The following is a 19,505-nucleotide window of genomic DNA, read 5'->3' as shown; positions in this document are numbered from 1 at the left end:
ATAAAATCAATGTGTATTATGAAACCTTCTAATTATTAGTAACAACTGTAATGTGATGATAAATTGCTAAATAAAAATAGAAGCAAGGCAGTAAATTATTTGTCTGAATAAGTGCCCTGTGAGAATATTCAAGTAATAATGAAAACAACGTATTATATTGGTATTGAAAGTATGAGAGTTGAACAGAATATTTATAACTGGTGTTAAAAGTAAGCCTAAACAAACAAATGATAATAACATAAAACTATTTTAAAGAAAGTATTGTAAAAAATAAATTGTTCATTACAAAATAGTCACAGAAATAAACACACAAACTAGAGGCAGCAAGAGTTTACACCCTTGTAGCTCCTCAAGCACAGGCATTTAAGTTCTACACATTGCAGGCTAATCTTTTTCCATTTTCAGTCTTCACCATTATTCACTCTTCATTTGTACACACATTTTGTAGCCCAAATCTAGAGTTCACACTGTTCAAAATCTTTAGTCTTTCAGAAGTGAGATCTCATGTATTGTCAGACCTGACTTTGAAAGTTTCTTCTTCGCTCTGAAAATTCCAGTTCTTTTCCTGTACAATGCAAACTTTAGTATTATCGGTCTAGGTTTTGGAGATCTTTGCAGCTTACACCCTATTCAATGAATTATGTCTGTCATTCAGAGTCATTTGCAGGCATAGCTTCTCTTGGGCAGGACTGAGCCATAATTCTATCTGTTGATTTTCAGGAATCCTGAACAGTCCAAACTCATAGCATCTCTGGTTTGTGCAAGCTTGTCATATTTCGCAACCAGCTTCTTTTCAAGCAGTCATTCCCTATCCTCAATTTCTTTCGAAGATCTTGCTCACTTTCATCTCAAGAGTTTCCTGTATTTTGCCCACCACTGCTACAGTGACAGCATCAGTGATCGCCTGTGCAATGAGCCTGGGTGTGTCTAGTGCTATGGCTTATGATATGATTATGTTTATTGCCCATACACTGATGTACAAAAACTTTACCATTTGTATCTATATTCAGCCACACCATAATCATCTTGCTGTGCCAAGGTATTTCTTAGTCGAGTTTGCATGTAATTATGGACATGTAATTGGTGAATGGTGTAACCATTAAGCATATGATAGAATTTCTTTGTAGAAGCGTAAGCCACACACGGGTCTTAGGAGACAGCTATTGACTGAATAATACCAAGGGATGCCATTGTTCTTTTATCTGTTGTTGACATGCAGCATCTATTGCGGTTGCAGACACATCAGTCATCAAAGCGAGTGCTGCTTAGAGAACAGGGTGTATTAAATATGTGAGCTCTGTGCTAGCTGTCTTCACATTGTTCAAGGCAGTGTCTGGTTTGGTGGCCCATTGTAATTTCTCTTGGTTTCAGTGAATCTGCTAAGAAGTCTTTCAGTAGAGCATCCAGAAGTATACGGTTGCATAAGAAGTGACAGTACTAGTTAGCAAGGCTGAGAAAAAGTAGCAACTTATGAACTGTTGAGGTTGCAGAAAGTTGTTAATGGCTTCCATTCCTACCTGTAGCAGTCAAATACTCGGGTGTTGATGTAATCCATCAGTTGAGCTTTGTGAACTACAAACACCTACTTTGATGAGTCAAAGTTGATTAATCTGTCAACACAATTGGATAAAATTGTTAGATGTATTGTTGAAGAATTCACTGAGCAAACTGATTGGTTGCCCATAGACTATTTCATCTGTTGTAGCATTATGATCTTGATGATAATGTGGAGACCAGTTAGGGCAGTGGGCAGCATTTCTCTCAAACTCTACAATTTGTGGCACCTTAGACACACTTTTAATTAGTGGTGTAAATGTTAGACTAAACCATTTGATGCTAACTGCTTAGCTGTATGTTCAAATCACGTTGGGATCACTGAAATGCTGTATTTTGATTTAAATACACTACTTGATCCAACATTAAAAGAACTCTCACAATGCTGAGCCAAACAAGGAACACACACAGACAACAACTTAATGACGTATAAGAATAAAGAAGCTTCCAGAGATATACTTTGACTTTAGCTCACAATGAGATTAAAATAAACATTGTTAGTTCTCTGTTTACCATAAGAAATACAGTTTTGTAACATCACATACCCCTCCTGTAAGTAGCTGATGGAAGCAAACCAAGCGGGCACCATACAGATTTAAGTGTTTGCAAAGTTTACGTGCCATATTTGGCAGCTTTCATTTTTATACGTGCATACTATAAAAATATGCAGTTCAATTTATTACTATTGTTAAATGAGGTTTCCTCAGTACCAAGGTTCTTTCTTCAACATACAGTAGCTCAGAAAGTTTAACGTATTAGTGCACAAGTATTCAACACTGTCCCTTCAAGATGTTCCTCCATGTTTTCAATCGTGTGTATCTTCATCTTCTGCACCATGTCTTCTCATTATCAACTGTATATTTTGGAGCCAGGTAGTCATAGGTCATCTTCTTCTCCTTCTTTCATTTTCTTCCATTGTTCTTATATGTGCCATACCACTGCATCCTTCTATCCAGCAAGTCACATGCACCTTGTTTCAGTTACGTTCTCTTAATGCTACATTGTTCCTTACTTTTTGTTCTGATCAAATTCTTGCTGATCTCCAAAACTAGCCACTGCTAATACTGTCAGTTTATTGACATATTTCTTGTTTGTTGTCCTTACAAGATTACATTCTATAATATCAACTTGAATATGATTCTTTTAGTTCTGTTAATCACAGTCAAGCTTCATAAAAATGAGCTCAGGATCCCAGTGACCTTCTGACTATTAATAATTCCTTTATTAAATTCAACATTTAATTTTATCTCTTTTTTTCTAAAGTAGATCCCAGGTAGCTAAAATTATTGATCTGCACTGCATCATAAATATCTCCAAAATGTATTGTTTTTTTTTTTTTGTGTGATTTGGTTGGGAATTGTAACATTGGTTTTTTTTTTTTTTTTTTGTATGATTTGGTGTGCTAAAAGGTTGGGAATTGTAACATTGGTGGATGAAACTTGCACCTCTGTTGCAAGTTAAAATAATTTAGCGATGGATTTATTATTGTGAGAAAAGTAATTTATGGTGATGAAACTGTGAAGCTTTGGAAAAACATAAAAAAAGCTTCAGGCAGAGATTAGGGAAACATTGGAATGTACTGGGCTGTAAATTTACTGAACTGCTCTTAACAGTGTACCCATACCTGAGGTCTGGCCTACAAGTGGAGGAGGAAATTTCACCACAAATAGCTCTCTGAGAACACTTGCTATTAGTCAATGTCCATTACATGTTCTGCTTTCTTCAGACTGCTACTGAATTATTGTGTCTTGTCTGTCTGGCTTTACTGGATCCAAGTTCAGTTTGTGAATTTTTTTTTTCCTTCCCTAGAGGGTGGGGGTCAACTGTCCTTACTAGATTCTCACTGTGTGCACTCTAGGCTACAGCACCAGACTAGGCTGCCAACTCTCATGGTCACAGATCACTGCAAGTCTGTGGCCACAGCCCTTGGTTCTTATTTCAACCCTTGGGTGATAATGATGATCTCTGTTAATGAGACATGGCAGAGAGTCTGTTATGTATACACAGTGGCAGTTCTCTCTAGTGTAGATACCCTGAAGGGGTACAATCCCTTCAGAATGTAATAGAAGTGCTACTTTCCTTGCCAACTGAAAAATATTTACATTGTCAAAGACCTGCTGTTGTGTTGAAGGTAGTTTACCTCCCATTTTCTAATATAGACACTGAGAAACTGTTTTGGCCATAAAATAAAACAAATAAATTGTCCTTAGTGATACAGTATCTGTTTTAATCTACATTGCTTTGAAAAATGCATAAGAGGTTGTAATTCATTACTGTATTTAGCACTAATGATGTGAAGGAAAAGCCTAAATATTAAGCTTAAAGACAAGCGCTTTCAACAAAATTGGTTTTAGCTAAACTATGATTACAAGATTTGCAACTCTTTCACGGTGTTAGCTAAGTGCACTTACTACCAATAGCAGGAGAGAAGTTACTTTCTGGTGCCTTAATATTAAATGTTAAATGGAATTGTTAAGCCTAAGCTTGAATTTGGGAAAGCATTACTGTTTTATTTGTGCTTTTAGCATATTAGTTGTTCCTGTCTCTGGTGACCTAGTGATCTAAATGACATTAAACCCTTACCTGACTTCATTTTGCTACTTTCTCACATTTTCATTTGCTCTGTAACTATGATTCTTTGTCCACCAAGTTATGGGCACAATGATCCTGTCAGTTTCAATTGAGAACAAACCAATCAACAACAGTCGTGAGAAATTCAAACAGTAGCCCACTGAAAGTCTGTTTCATGGGCTTATTGGACCTCTAGAGAACATAACTCAAATTAAGTGCTAGAGTCCATTTCTAAACCTGGAATTCTGTATATCTAGGTATTTATGGTCCAAGTTTGATCTTCATGAAGAAGAGGGATAATTAAATGAAAAGCCTAATACATTAAAATTATTCCGTACTGTTATGATTGATCTGTAGTAAATCTCGATTCTTCATGTGCTTTCCACAAATACCACCAAGATACTTGTTTCGTACTTCTGCTTTTAGTTAAAAATATGAAAGTATAAAACTAAACGAAACAGAATGCTGCATGTACTAAAAAGAAAAATACTTACTGCATGCTGCAAGTATTGGCCATCATTTTCACTATCACTGTGTTGAAAAACTGAATTAAAATGTATTTTTTAAAATTGTGTTAGAGAACATAAATAGGGAGAGATACACCAGGTACTTGTGAATCAGGTAAACAGGAGCTGTTGGTATCGGCCAAACTTAAATGTACAGTAGTTGATGATTATAATTTCAAGCTTTTGTATTCAGTGACTTCTTTGTCAGGAGCTAAAAGAAAGGTAAGACAAATAGAAATATGTAACGAAGCAATGGATTGAGTTGTTTGAGTTGAATTGCTAACAGAGAGGTCTGGGTTACCTTAAGAAACTTTCACCCCCTTCATTTTCTCACATACAGTATCTTCACTCTCATTCCCTGCTTGCCCTGCTGCCCTTGACTGTCTGTCAGCATCCCCTATCCCTCCCCCCCCCCCCCCCCCCCCCTCTCTCTCTCTCTCTCTCTCTCTCTCTCTCTCTCTCTCTCTCTCTCTCTCTCTCTGTCTCTGTCTCTGTCCCCCAGGACCTCATCTCATCTCTGCTCCCTCCCATCCCCCATCCCCCAGGACCTATTTTGGAAGCACAATATTTTACATTTCTGGGTATAACTAAGAAAATTTCCTTTAAAAGCTTGGATAAGGTGAATATAATTTGTTAGACAATTAAATTATTTTATGATTTATGGCTAGGGTGTTGTGGGCAGCAGTTTCTTGGGTACTCTCTAAGAGTAAGGACTTTCAAAATTGAAATAGTAATTTATTTCATAATCTCTGAAGTAAACTCACCAATACTTTCCCAAAACAATTCACTGAAGGGAAGACAGCCACACACATTTATTTCCAGTTGTAGTTTGAAGCCAAAATTTAATTTGATATCTTTTTGTGTGTTACTCACTTTGCTTGTTTGAAGACTAGATATCATTGCATGCGGACCAAACTACTTCAGTCTTTATCTGTAATGGGTGTCATGCAGTTAATAACCTACAGTGAACTATTTTAGGTTTGTTGTTATCAAATTAATTTAAAAATAGGTTTAATGTTGGTGGTCCTTGTTAAGTGCTTTGAAGTATGGCAAAGTTAATTGTATAAGGACCTACAGTGATATTTTACAGTCAAATTGAAGATTTTTTTTTTTGTAGTAAGTGATTCATATTTTGTAGTACATGCTCCCCTCAGTGAAGACTGCCATTAATACTGAAACTAAAAAACCACATTTTCAGAGCCGATGTAAATTTTCATAGTTTAGATTTTATATGCATATATTTTACTCCATTTTGTTTGATAGCTGCCCTTTATTGTGCAAATTATGCAATTTAGTAGATTAGGAATGCTTTATTGTCTGAAGTCAGAGTTTAATGCACTAAGATTTGTCAGTTAGAATGGGATTAACTTGGTTGTAAATCACAGCAGATAATATTACTATTCATGTGCTCACTATACTATGCTTAAGAGTACGAGGTGACACAGTCTATATTCTTTACAGATGTTTTGAAGAGGCATCTAAATCTATTTTAACTGCCCTTAGATTCAGTTTAAATAGTTGTTACAAATAATCCTCTAATATCCCAAATTTTGTATAAACACAGCTGTCATGTCCCCGAAACTGCAATTTCACATTTAATTTCCTGAATCATGCATGAACTGTTCTAAAACTCTTCATTGTATTTAAAGTATGTCGTCATCCCAAAGATTAGGTGGTTTTTAGCATATGAGGTTAATAAATACTTTTTATTTTTGCTTTATGAGTATACTGCGTATTTACTGTGTGTGGCATTACTGCTTTGATGTTTGTGAGCCTGCTTGCACCCCCAGAGCATCGTGTTTGACTCACGCAGCCAAGAGCTTCTGTTGCATCTGATGGATTATGATGACTCTTCAGCGGATGAAAGTCTTGGCAGGTGAGAATCCAGCATATTTCACCTACCCACATTTCAGCATGATCTTTAATGAGGCAAATAAATATGTAACGTGTGACATAAAACTGGGTGTTTTCAAACACGTTGATCTGTGTTAACCAAGTCTTCGTTCTCATATTTGCTGTAAATTTGGGACTGGGTTATAGTAACAAAGTAAAGACAGGAGCATCTCCATGGTCATACATGAAAGATGAATGAACTTAATGTTTTTAGAGAAATGCCTCATTCCACACATGGAATTAAAGAATTGAATGTCGAACTTGTCCAGGATGCAGGATCTGCATTGTGACAAGTGAGATTCCTGTATACAATTTTTATCTGAATAGTTAACCAGGTTAGTCCTTATTATGCTCATTTTTTTCATGATGGAGATTAGGATCTGTCAGTAACTAATGAATTTTGATGACAGGCATTCATTGTTTCAGAAATGTGTATGTTAACTATATTATCTTTTTTGTACATTAAATAAGCCCAAAATAAAATTTTATTTGCAATCAGAGGATAATGTACATTCTGATTGTAATCTGTTCTTTATAAGTCTTGTGCAACATTCTAAAATGATGAATGTATGGAAGATAGAAAGAATATTTTGTGCCCATCACAGTTGACTGTAAGCACACTGAACAATCTGAATGAAAAGGTAGTCAGTATATTAAGAATATCATGTGAAAAAGTTTCCGTTTCAAATTAAGCTGCTGTTGATTATTTTTAAAAAAAGCTTAATGATACCTTAAAATAATAATGATATCACAGCACCATCATTCATGGGTGGAAATATTAAAAGTGCAAGATCCTGTAATGTAACATATTGCAGATTGATTTCTTTTATAAAGTACACACTTGTAGCACATTCTGTTACTGATGGTGACTGTATATTTTTTGCTTATGAAAAGTTCCCAGATAAGTTGCAGTTGTGAACCAGATGTATTTGTGAGCCATCACTTGAGACTAAGGAAATTAAATGGACTTTTGAATCTCAAGTAATGTGCTGAACATGCACATAACTAAATTCACAGGTTGCAGATGGTGGCAGTAATTGTCATTAAAAATTTTACCACTAGGATCCAGATACATTGCTATAGGATCGTACTACCTGCATGTGTTTGCTAAGTCAGAATTTTAACCATTCCTGAAAATAAAACAAAATTAGTTCTTTTGTGTGTGATTTCATTGGAGATGGCTAGACAAATTCATATCTTTTTAACTGAAGTTCTTCCTGCATTATTTCAGAACACTTCCATGTAGCTGCGTGAGTTTCCCACTGACACCCAGTTTTGTGTGTTACTAACAATATGCACTGAGATTATTTCAGTGTACTATTTTTAATCATGTAAATGTGATATTATTTTTCTTATTTCTTTTGTTCAGACCCTGCAACAGTACCTCATCTCTTAATTACTTTTCCAAGACCAAACTTGCAACCAATGGCTGTTCCCATGTGGCCCCGTAATGCAGGTACATGCTCTTGACATCTGTAATTTCCTCCAAGAGCCCATGTAAATCAACATTTCACTCAGTATATCCTCCTTAGTCACATTCATGACTCACTTGTTACCTTCAAATTGGTAGCAGGTTGCTAAAGTCATTAATAAATTGTGGTTTTTCGCTTATTAAATGGACAGTGGCAGATGCAAAATCTCAAATACTCAAGTGCCATAAACTTATGTACTGTAACTATGGTTTTGCTCAGAGAAATTAATCAGCATCCAGTTCCACATAGTCGATAAAACTAATTTCACTGACAAAGAAATGTAATGCGTATTCCCGTTTACAAAATAAATTTTGCTCCCAACATGGTCCAAACTAATAAATGGCTACTGGTTACGCAGGTTTCAGCAATCAGATCACTGTGATTGTATACAGTACCACTCTGTTTGCCTACTATTATGTGAATTATTATTACTCACATATTTTGCAAACATTGAGATAATAGTTGTTAACATATCAATTGAAGTTAATATAACCAGAAATTCCTCCATCATCCTCATTGTGGGCTATTACTAGTTATAGTTCCCAAAGAATTTGCCACAGATAACAATGTCACTTTGATTACAATTGATCTGTATGTTCCCAGACACACTATCTGCTGCACATTAGATATTGTCTTGGGAACAGCTATTCCGCCGCCTTTTATTACTTACAGTAACAGGTTGTCCTGTGTACCATCTCATGATCATAGCACGGCCTTCCAGTCCCACTAAAGTAAAAATTTTCTGCTCACAATAGCTGTTACTAAATTAAAAAGAATAATGGGCCTCATAATTATTTCTGTTTTTTCTTGCATTTACCCCCCCCCCCCCCCCCTTTGTGTCCCTTGCTCCCAATTATGTATACACTTCTACAATGATGCTCCTTTATGGTAAGTTGTTTGCTGCAGCTGTAGGGGTCTCTCTCTCTCTCTCTCTCTCTCTCTCTCTCTCTCTCTCTCTCTCTCTCTCTCTCTCTCTCTGTCTGTCTGTCTCTCTCTCTCACTCCTGTTCCACAACACAGTATGTTTTATTAAGAGTACTAGAAATAATGTAGAATTAGCATTGCATACTTTTTAACCATTTAATTATCACAATAGGTCACATAATTATAAGTTAAGTGTGATAATGCAGTTGTACTAGTTATAACTTATTTATTGAGAAATGTGGTATCTGAGGAAAAGTTTGTCTTTAAAAAGATCCTCCAGTTGTTGTTATTTTCATACATTTCCACTCAAAGTAGCGCTTCAGAAAGTCTTTAGACATAGCAATGTTTATTGGTCATAATACAAGTACTATAATTTAATGAGTGAAAGCTGCACACAAATAAGCATGCTTATGAAGTTATATTTATGAAGATAACTACAAGTGCATTTCAGATTGTCCTTCAGACAGTATTTTGTACATTGTTATTCATGGAAATGAGCCTTTTGAAATGTACAAATTAGGACCATCTGTACTCATCTGAACATCTATTCAGAAAAAAATTAATTTGCTGTATTTCAGAGGCACACAGCAATGCTATACCCTTCAAAAATCAGTTACTGGTGAAGTCAAAGCCGTATTGCATATTAAATGTTCATATAATTCTTTGGCTGTGAATGTCGGATGTTCTGGATAACATCCTTATAAGGGACTGCAAGTTTGTTCTGTATTTATTTCACAGTTCATTGTTGGGGTGCCTACTACATCACCAACAAAGCGAATTATCGCACTCACTTTCAGTTGGAGAACCACTGCTTTCTTCTGCTGCTATTTAGTTTTAAATGCACACAGTGACATATCAAACAATATGAACTGAGTAAAGTACAGTGATCACAACACTGATTACATATTCCGCAGAAACAGTTCCATATTCTCATTTGAGTACCATGATTTAAATGGCAAAATGTTCCTTCAAAAAGGCTATGGATGATTTGCTTTTCCATCTTTGTCTAAATGAGCTAGTATTTTTTCTCTTGTCTTCAATGCTGGCAGCAGTCTGTAACATTCCGAACTTCTAACAGACAGTGTTAAATAATGCATGTTTGTAGGTGTTGTTCATTAAGATGTTTTTGCCATATATAGCTTCAGTTTATTATATCATAAAATGAAGTGTTTAACTAAAAAAGAAAACAACTATGTTACCACATACAGACCAGTGTCTGCACATATGATTGTAGCTAGTAATTGGAAGTGACTATGTTTGGTAACCATAGATCTCCTCCTTTTTAGTGAGGTGGATCGAGGTTTTCACATGTCTAACTGGTACATCTGATGATTTTTCTTAGCACTTTGTGAATGTCAGTGCTTGTGGCTAGTTTTGTATTTGTGGTAATTTAGTTGTACAACATCCAATTTGTCATATCTCAATTATTTCTATGTCTAGAATTTGTAGGATTGTTGTAATGTGCTCTATGTTAAGAAACCTGAAGTGACAGGTGAAAATTCATAGACTCAGGAGCTTATCTTTCACTGCATCTTGTCTCTACATAATTGTGCAGTCCACACTAAATTGCACATATGAGCCTTTGGTTCAACTGTTAAATTTTAAGGGGATGGTTCCTTCTGTGAAGTCATGGCCAATTTCCTGCTCCAATGTCCAATGTGAGCTTGTGCCCTTTTTCTAATGACCTCAACAGCAGTGGGACATTACACCCTAAACTACATTCCTTTCTTTTTGTTAAATTTGATTACAACAACACTTACCACAGGTGGTAACCTATCAGATATTTAGTAAGTACAGTTTCACAGACAACACCTAAGAAGCCTACAGCTGCAGTTCTTCTATGTGACATCATACATACCCTTTGATAACAGATTGACAGTTATTACCTAGTTTTATAATGTGTATTAAAAAAGAAATGAGCCAGAGGCATAATTACAGAAACCAGTACTTGTATGTTAGTAGTATTGACCCTGGCTGTTGAGACACTTGCCCCACTGTGACACAAGGCAGTGAGTGGCTGTCTCATAAAATTCCTGGGGGTGCAATGTTAACCAGTTCCGCATGTACAACTGGACATCGTCGTCCGCCATGAAACGCATCACCCGACGTGAATCGTTTGCCCCCTCAGAACCTTTTTAAGGGGACCAAGATGGCCCCCTTCTGATTCACTTCTTGCAGCACAGGTCAACAGTGAATGCCCAGCGTTACTTGCTAACCTTGACCACCCTTCGCCAAGTGAACAAATTGAAACTACCAGGCAATCTCAATTGTGGGGTCATCCTGCTCCACGACAATGCAAAGCTTCATACAGCCAACACAGTGCCAGCACTCGTGCAGAAATTCAAATGGGAGGTTCTCAGCCAACCTCCATGCAGTCTGGACCTCTCTCCCTGTGATTATGTCATTATTGGACCCCTTGAAAAGGCTCTGAGCAGCAAATGATTCACCTCGGATGACAACGTCCAGCTGTACTTGTGGAACTAGTTAAGATCACAGCCCTGAGAATTTTATGAGACAGCCTTTCACAGCCTTGTGTCACAGTGGGACAAGTGTCTCAACAGCCAGGGTCAATACTTCTGACGTACACCTTATATATTGTTAGTTCCCGTTTCATTTGTAGATGATGTGTACACCTCAAAATGTTATTTTTGCAGCTTATACAAAGTGTGGAAATTTTGTAAATTTATATTGATTAAAACATTGTAAAACAACATGGTATAGAAACTTAATATCAATATCAGCTATTTGAACACATGTAAAAATTATAGGTAAGTTTTGAAATTAAATTATTGTAAACGGGGAGGGTACCATATAGAATTAAACTATTATTACAACTGTGGTGCAGCGAAAGTAAAGAATGCCTTCAGTATTTATTTATCTTGTACTCTTGTAGCGTCTGACAACTGTTTACAGAAGCAGCATGCGCTAAACAAACTGGGCACTGTGTGTGTTCTTTTCCTGCAGTGTAATATTTCTTATATGCTCATAAAGTTATATTGGTTAGAAATGGGATAGATAGTGTCTGAGTGTAGTGGAAAGCAAGAGAGAGAGAGAGAGAGAGAGAGAGAGAGAGAGAGAGAGAGAGAGCAAAGGAAATTTTGAGTAAAATACTATAGTAGAAGAAGATAATGAAATGGGTTTAATTGGCAACTTCAGTGTGATTTTAAAGGATAAAAAGAAATTAAAAGCTAAGTTTTCCATAAAGTAGCTCTATAAATGAAAAAGGTGCTGTGTGACAGTATTGCTAAGAAATTAACTTCTGTGATATACAATGTGCAAACTGGTTTGTTACAAGTTAGCATTAGAGCATGATCAGCTTCAGTGGTTTTTATTTCCCACTAATTTTCTTTTGTCATTCATCTTTCCAACTACTTTATCTCCAATATTGCATGTGATTGTGTATCTTACAACAGTCTGTTTTTCTGCTTTGTGTGCTATTTCACCCAGAGAATGGTGCTTCTTGTTGTTCAGGTGGTCCAGTTCTTTTCACAGTCTGCAGTGGAAACTTTCTTTTGTTTTAACTGCAGTACCTTTTATATCTTTGGCACTTTCCAGCAAATTCTACTAATATCTTTGTTCTATTCACTAACATAGTTGGGGGACACACACATGACTGTGTTGCATAAAGCTGCTCTCAGAAGATGTATAGAAATAACCATTAAATAAATGTAATTCTTGTCCAATTTTAGAAGTGTAAGTTTTGAATTCTTGGACTTTGTTCTTTTTGTAATGGTGTTACTGAATGGAATGCTACGGTATATGCATTGTAGATAGTGAGTGATATTTATGCAGAGCTGTAAAAGTTAGATTGCATTACTGCATATAGCTGTGATTTGTATTGATTATGTAAAAAGCTATTTTAATAAGGAAAAATGAAATCGTAAATTATGTGACTGCACAATAATTATTGATTTTATGCATTATTACAGTTCAAATATTTATTCTTTAATTTTTATTCATATTTTTATAATTGTTGCCATTTCAGTTGACAATAGATATAGTCCATTGACCTTTGAAATGTGTTGGATGTTATCTATTTAACACTTCAACCATTTTCAGCACACACACACGCATATGCATGTGTTGTTAATATGACTAGAGTGTACTAGGCTCATTCGTAATTACTAAAAGATGCTAAATTTACTATTGATACTGTGTGATGTTTTTTAAAAAAAAGCAAAACATAGCTCCTCTAGGAAAGGTCCTCTTTCAGGTGGAAATATGTCCTGGCATTCCTCTGAACTAAAAGACAACTTACTGTGTCAGTTGTGAGGGGATGTGACAGACTGTTTAATGTGAAGTACAAACAACTTTACCTTTTAACATGCGAGTTGAAAATCAGTTTAATAGGCTGAAAAATGTTTGACTCAGACTTCAAAAATTTTGATTAGGACACTCTCACTATGTTTGAGATATCACCCAATGCTATGCATAGCCTCCAAAATAAATTGATGCAACCAAAACTATTTAAAGGATTTGTACCATATTTTTCATGCGCTTGTGTTGCTCTGTTAACTCAAAGAAATAACCAGTTTTAGTATTTAGCCAACTTGGTATTATCATAATTGATACCTTTTCTTTATTTTGTTTTGTAAAGAAATAAGGGTTATTATAATCAAGAAGACAAAAAATGTAATCATCCCATCACCATCACTACTTTATATGCAAATTAATATTTCCAAAATTATACTTGCAGTTGTTAATAATTTCATATCTGTATTGAGTCAGTACAATCAGTATCAAAACTCCAAATTTTCTGCTGCTTCCAAAACACTGCTTGGATTTTAATTGTGTTATATTGCATCATTATGCAAAATATCATGTTGCCCATGGCACCTATATTTTTCTACAACATGGGCTTTATTCGTTTGAATTTTCTTGGTGCAGGTGAAGTAGTAAACTGCACGAGAAGAATATTGCAGGTGTAATATCTTAACTTTACAATTATTTGTTACAACCATGTTTGAACTGGGAGGCATATATATTTGAGAACAACTTCTCTTAAATCTGTGTAGTGTATATACAGCATACATTATGAATGACAAGTTAAACCAGTTTTAACTTGTAACATATAATCACATATTATGTATTTTACAAAAGGTTAACCTAAACCTAACTGCATGAACATACAGTAATATCGTAACAAACATTCAGTGTGGCGCTAGGATTAGTAACTTGATCTAAATGTAGAAGAAAATTAAGAGAAGTTTTCCTTCATGTAAAAAGTTCAATGTTAAGAATCACCATTAAGTTTCAATGCACATTGCACTATAAGATCTGGAACAATAGTAAAAATTTTCTCCTTTTCTATGTTGAAGCTATGTTAAGTATCAGGTGAGTGAAGAATACCCCCCCCCCTTTTTTTTTTTTTTTTTTTTTTTTTTTTTGTGTGTGTGTGTGGGGTACTAACTAAGTGTTAGGAAAATAAGCACAGATAATTATTTGTCATTATTCCTGAAAGAAAGAAAGAAAGGGAGGGAGGGAACATTATACGAGGGGTGGTCAAAAAGTTTCTAGCCTAAGATAGTTACCATAATGAGATTTTCACTCTGCAGCGGAGTGTGCGCTGATATGAAACTTCCTGGCAGATTAAAACTTTGTGCCCGACCGAGACTCGAACTCGGGACCTTTGCCTTTCGCGGGCAAGTGTTCTGCGGGCAAGTGCTCTACCATCTGAGCTACCGAAGCTGTGGCTAAGCCATGTCTCCGCAGTATCCTTTCTTTCAGGAGTGCTAGTTCTGCAAAGTTCGCAGAAGAGCTTCTGTAAAGTTTGGAAGGTAGGAGATGAGATACTGGCAGAAGTAAATCTGTGAGGACCGGGTGTGAGTCATGCTTCGGTAGCTCAGATGGTAGAGCAGTTGCCCACAAAAGGCAAAGGTCCCGAGTTCGAGTCTCAGTCGGGCACACAGTTTTAATCTGCCAGGGTTTCAGTTACCATAATGTCTCATACAAACAGCACCACCTACTTTTATGGTGCCCCTTTGTGGGTATGCAAGTCAAATTTTGTGGCTCCAGCTTTGTTAGTTTTACTGCTAGGATGTGTTGTACACCATAGTGTAAGGAAAATGCTGAATATCAAGGGAATCAAGAACCGTGCTGCAATTGAATGCCTTCATTTGAAGGGAATGATGCTGAAGGAAATTGCGGAGAACATGCGGAATGCACTTAAGGACAGTGCTTCGTCTCTTGCAACAGGGAAAAACTGGGTGTCTGACTTCAAACGCGGAAGAACGAGTGTGGAAGATGTGCTAAGGAGTGGAAGGCATGTCATTGTTGCCACTGATGGAATAGTGACTGATGATCCTGCACAATTGTATCGTGGATTACAGACAATGTTGCAGCACATTGAAAGCACATTTGGAATCTCCCATGGGTGTTCTCATGACATTTTTGTGGATATTTTGGGAATGTGGAAAGTTTCATCTCGGTGGGTCCCACAAGACTTGAATGAAGATCAGAGACAAGAGTGTGTACTGTGTTGTGAAGAAATTGTCCGTCAATTTTAAGTGGATGAAGATAGTTTTCTTGAAAGTTATGTGAGACTGGACAAAATGTGGGTTCACCACTTTGATCCTGAGACAAAACAACAGTCACAACAATGGAAATATCTTTCATCCCCTACCTCCAAAGAAATTTCCAGGTGCAAATATCATCTGGTCAGGTGATGGCATTGGTCTTCTGGAATGCAGAAATGGTAACTATCAGTGCATCATACTATTGCACCCTCCTGCATCGTTTGAAAGAAGAGATAAAGAAAAAAGGTGCAGAAAATTGGCACATGGAGTTCTTTCGCATCAGGACAGTGCACTGGTGCACAAAGCCCTCGCAATACTGGTAACCACATGACTGCAGGTTTGAATTGCCACATGATCTGCTGTATTCTCCAGATTTGGCTCCATCAGACTTTTTTCTTTTCCTAAACCTAAAAGAAAAAAAGATATCAAAGGATGATGATTTGACAATGATGATGAAGTGATTGATGCTGTGAACACTTGGTTGGACTTGAAATAGAAGACCTGCAGAAATTATCCGAGCATGCCCGCAAGTGTATTAGTGCACACAGGTATTATATTGAAAAATAAATTGGTCTTACGAAATTTCTGTCATTTTTTATTTGTTAGGCTAGAAATTTTTCGACCTCCCCTCGTATGTAATTGAATTTGCTGTTGTTTTAACTGTAAGGTATCACTTTTTCAACATATATGAATCAGACTTCTCAAAATGTGTAGTAAGAAATAAGTAGCTCTACTATAACAACAGTTATGTTCCAGAGGCATAAGGGACACAGCCATTATCACCCACATTTGTCTAAACTATCATTGCACACACCCCTTTCCCCCCACCCTTCCCCCCCTCCCTGTGCATCGCTTCAGGATTCTACCAGTAAATTGCAATCTAGAGATTGCCTTGCCCTTTACCTGTGTAATCTGATCATCCCATTCGAGATCATTTCGAATAGTCACACCTAGATACTTGACGGACATTACAGCTTCCAAAGACTGGGTATTTATTTTGTACTCATACATTAATGGGGATTTTTGCCTTGTTATATGTAGTAGATTACACATGCTAATATTGAGAGATAACTGCCAGTCATTACATCACACATTTATTTTCTACAAATCCTCATTGATTTGTAAACAACTTTCATGTGATACTACTTTCCTGTAGACTACAGCATCATTGGCAAACAGTCTAATGCCACTGTCAGTACCGTCAACCAGATCACTTATGTAAATCATAAAAAGCAGCGGACCTATTACACTGCCCACGGGCACACCTGAAGTTACGCTTGTTTCTGTTGAAGCCACCCCGTCTGTTAGAAAACTATCTATCCAACGGCATATGTCATTAGAAAGGCCGTAAGTGTGCACTTTTTTGAGCAAGCGGCTGTGCGGAACTGAGTCAAGCGCCTTTTGAAAGTCGAGAAATATGGCATCAACCTGGGAGCCGGTTTCTAGAGCCTGTTGTATATCATGCACAAAAATGGCCAGTTGTGTCTCGCTTGACCGTTGTTTCCTAAAACTGTGCTGGTTTCTGCAGATGAGCTTCTCAGAATCTAGAAGGTCATTATGTCTGAACACAAAATATGTTCCATGATTCTACAACAAATTGATGAAGGTGAAATTGGCCGATAATTATGTGCATCCAATTTCCTACCCTTTTTATAGATTGCTATGACCTGGGCCTTCTTCCAGTCCCATGGAATTTTCCGCTGTTCCAATGATGTCTGATAGGTGATGGATGAGAATGGTGCTATATTTGTAGCATGGTCAACATAAAATCTTACAGGGATACTGTCTGGGCCAGATGCCTTCCTGGCGTCTAAGGATCTTAAATGTTTTACAATCCCAGATACACTCAACACTATGTCAGCCATCCTTGTATTTGTTTGATAATTGAAAGTGGGAATGGTGCTGCAGCCCTCTACCGTAAACGAATTTTTGAAAACTAGGTTTAGGATTTCGGCCCTCTCTTTATCATCATCAGTCACATTACCTGTACTGTCAGCAAGAGAAGGTATTGAATTATTTGTAGCGTTCATAGATTTTACGTATGACCAAAATTTTTTGGGGGGTTATTTTTAGAATCTGTAGATAACATATTGCTTTCAGATTTGTTAATAGAATCTCTCATTGACCTTTTGACAGCTGCTTTCATTTCACATAATTTCTGTTTGTCAGCGGGGTAGTGACTATGTTTAAAACGACTGTGCAAAATTCTCTGCTTTCTCAGCAACTTCCTAATATGTTTGTTGTACCAAGGTGTATCCTTTCCCTCCCCTCTATTTTTGCTAGGCGCATACTTCTCTAGCACATTGTGGACAATACCTATAAATTCCGACCAAAGATACTCAATATCTTTGTGTCCCACAGTGTGTGCTTGGAGCTGACTATGAAGATATTCATTAATGCCACTTTTATTTGCTTTCCCACACAAGAAAACTCTGCACTGGTTTTTTTTCAAATTCCACTGACATAGAGGCCAAAACGACATTATGGTCGCAATTACCTTCTTCTAGATTAACTTCCTCAAAAAGATCAGGTCTGTTTGTCTCCAAGATATCTAATACGTTCCCATCTCGAGTTGGTTTTCTAACCAATTGCTCAAGGTTGTATGTTGAGTGCACTCCTAGAATAACTTCACACGAGCCTTTGCTTCTGCCCCCTATGATAAACGTGTAATTTTCCCAGTCAATTGGTGCCAGATTAAAGTCTCCACCTATAACTAATGGACAATTTGGATATATATTTCCTATGTACTCAAGACAGAATATACTGGTGACAGTAATAAAATAAGTAGTTATGGTATACATGCATGAGATAGGTATGCACCTGCGTCTTTCAAGAGGTATGACCCATGGTGCAAGAGGTTGTGAGGAACATGTGGGTGAAAAGACTATTTTGTAACTGATAGGGGACTGTATGTGATTCCTCTATGGAATCATGTCGTTAAAGGGAAGGGAAAAATGTGTCTTTTTTATAAGGAGCAGTCAAATGGAAAACAAGGCAGATGGAGTAAAGTAAACTGTGTATTATTTCAGAAGTAATTACTATAACTGTTAATACATTTATCCCACTGTGAAACAAGATGGTGGATGCCTTCATGGGAAAATGTTTACAGTTGCTATAGAACCATCATTGTACCCAGTTGTGCAGTTCTTCAGCCAAAGCAAATACATGGCCATGAATATCTTTCTTCAGGGCACCAAAATGAAAATTGTATAGGAAGACCACCTACATGTTGCCAAAATCATTATGCTGACTATGCAGCAGATGTTTTGCTGGGAAGCCCTTTTACATCCTCCCTAAAATCTCAACCTCTTCCAGTGTCATTTTCATATTTTTGGTATGCTGAATGAAGACATTCGTGGTTGTCAATTTCCTTCGTCTGGAGAGGTACCTGTCTGAGTTCAATCATTGTTCTGTAGACAACCACAAAAATTTTTGCATGGTGCTGTTGACTGTCTTGCCTCACAGTGGGATAAATTTATTGATAATTACAGTGATTACTTTTGAAATAATAAACAATTTACTTACTTTTTTTCCATCTGTTTCATTTTCATGTGACTGACCCTGTATGTACTTTTAAATGAATGTTAGTTTAATCAAAACTGAAAACTGAATTTTGTGTTCTTGAAGTCAGAAAAAGATTCTACTAAATTGTAGAATAGCGAGTTAAAACATTCTCTGCATTTGTAATCACCTTGGACAGTTTTTGGAGATTTTTGCGAGTCCCAAAAAGGTTGGGCTTGCTTCCACCATTTAGTTTAGGTTCCCTCCAACAGAGTTAGAGATGTACACCCACCCCCATTGCATTTATTCCTCACCTTGTAAAATATTGCTTTGAATTCAGATGGTGTTCCTCTGGAGTTTGCTCACATCTAACGGTTTTTGGAAATATTGATGTTGCAGCAAAATATGTTTGAAGCTGTGGAAAATCCGGGATGGATAATAACAATACACTCGTGTGTGTGTGTGTGTGTGTGTGTGTGTGTGTGTGTGTGTGTGTGTGTGTGTGTGTGTGTGTTTTCGAAGCTGATGAAAAGTGATTCTGTATATTTTGAGAGGGATTACCTACCTTCT

The 19,505-nt window shown here is 36.7% G+C and overlaps 1 protein-coding gene across 3 annotated transcripts in view; it reads left to right on the top strand.

The window, feature by feature from the left end:
- LOC126299036 (extended synaptotagmin-2-B) overlaps positions 1–19,505 on the top strand; it is a 183,235-nt gene that overhangs the window by 83,744 nt on the left and 79,986 nt on the right. The window contains exon 9 of one of the 3 annotated variants that reach the window (XM_049990676.1): positions 6,422–6,507. The exons of the other annotated variants lie outside the window; for them this stretch is intronic. Within the exon in view, the coding sequence (XP_049846633.1) occupies positions 6,422–6,507 (86 nt within the window). The remainder of the gene's footprint in view (positions 1–6,421; positions 6,508–19,505) is intronic. 3 annotated transcript variants of the gene reach the window in all.

This window comes from Schistocerca gregaria, chromosome X (genome assembly GCF_023897955.1).
Source record: "Schistocerca gregaria isolate iqSchGreg1 chromosome X, iqSchGreg1.2, whole genome shotgun sequence".
Lineage (NCBI taxonomy): Eukaryota > Metazoa > Arthropoda > Insecta > Orthoptera > Acrididae > Schistocerca > Schistocerca gregaria.
The sequence above is the reverse complement of the archived record's forward strand: the minus strand, read 5'-3'. Positions and strand labels throughout refer to the sequence as shown.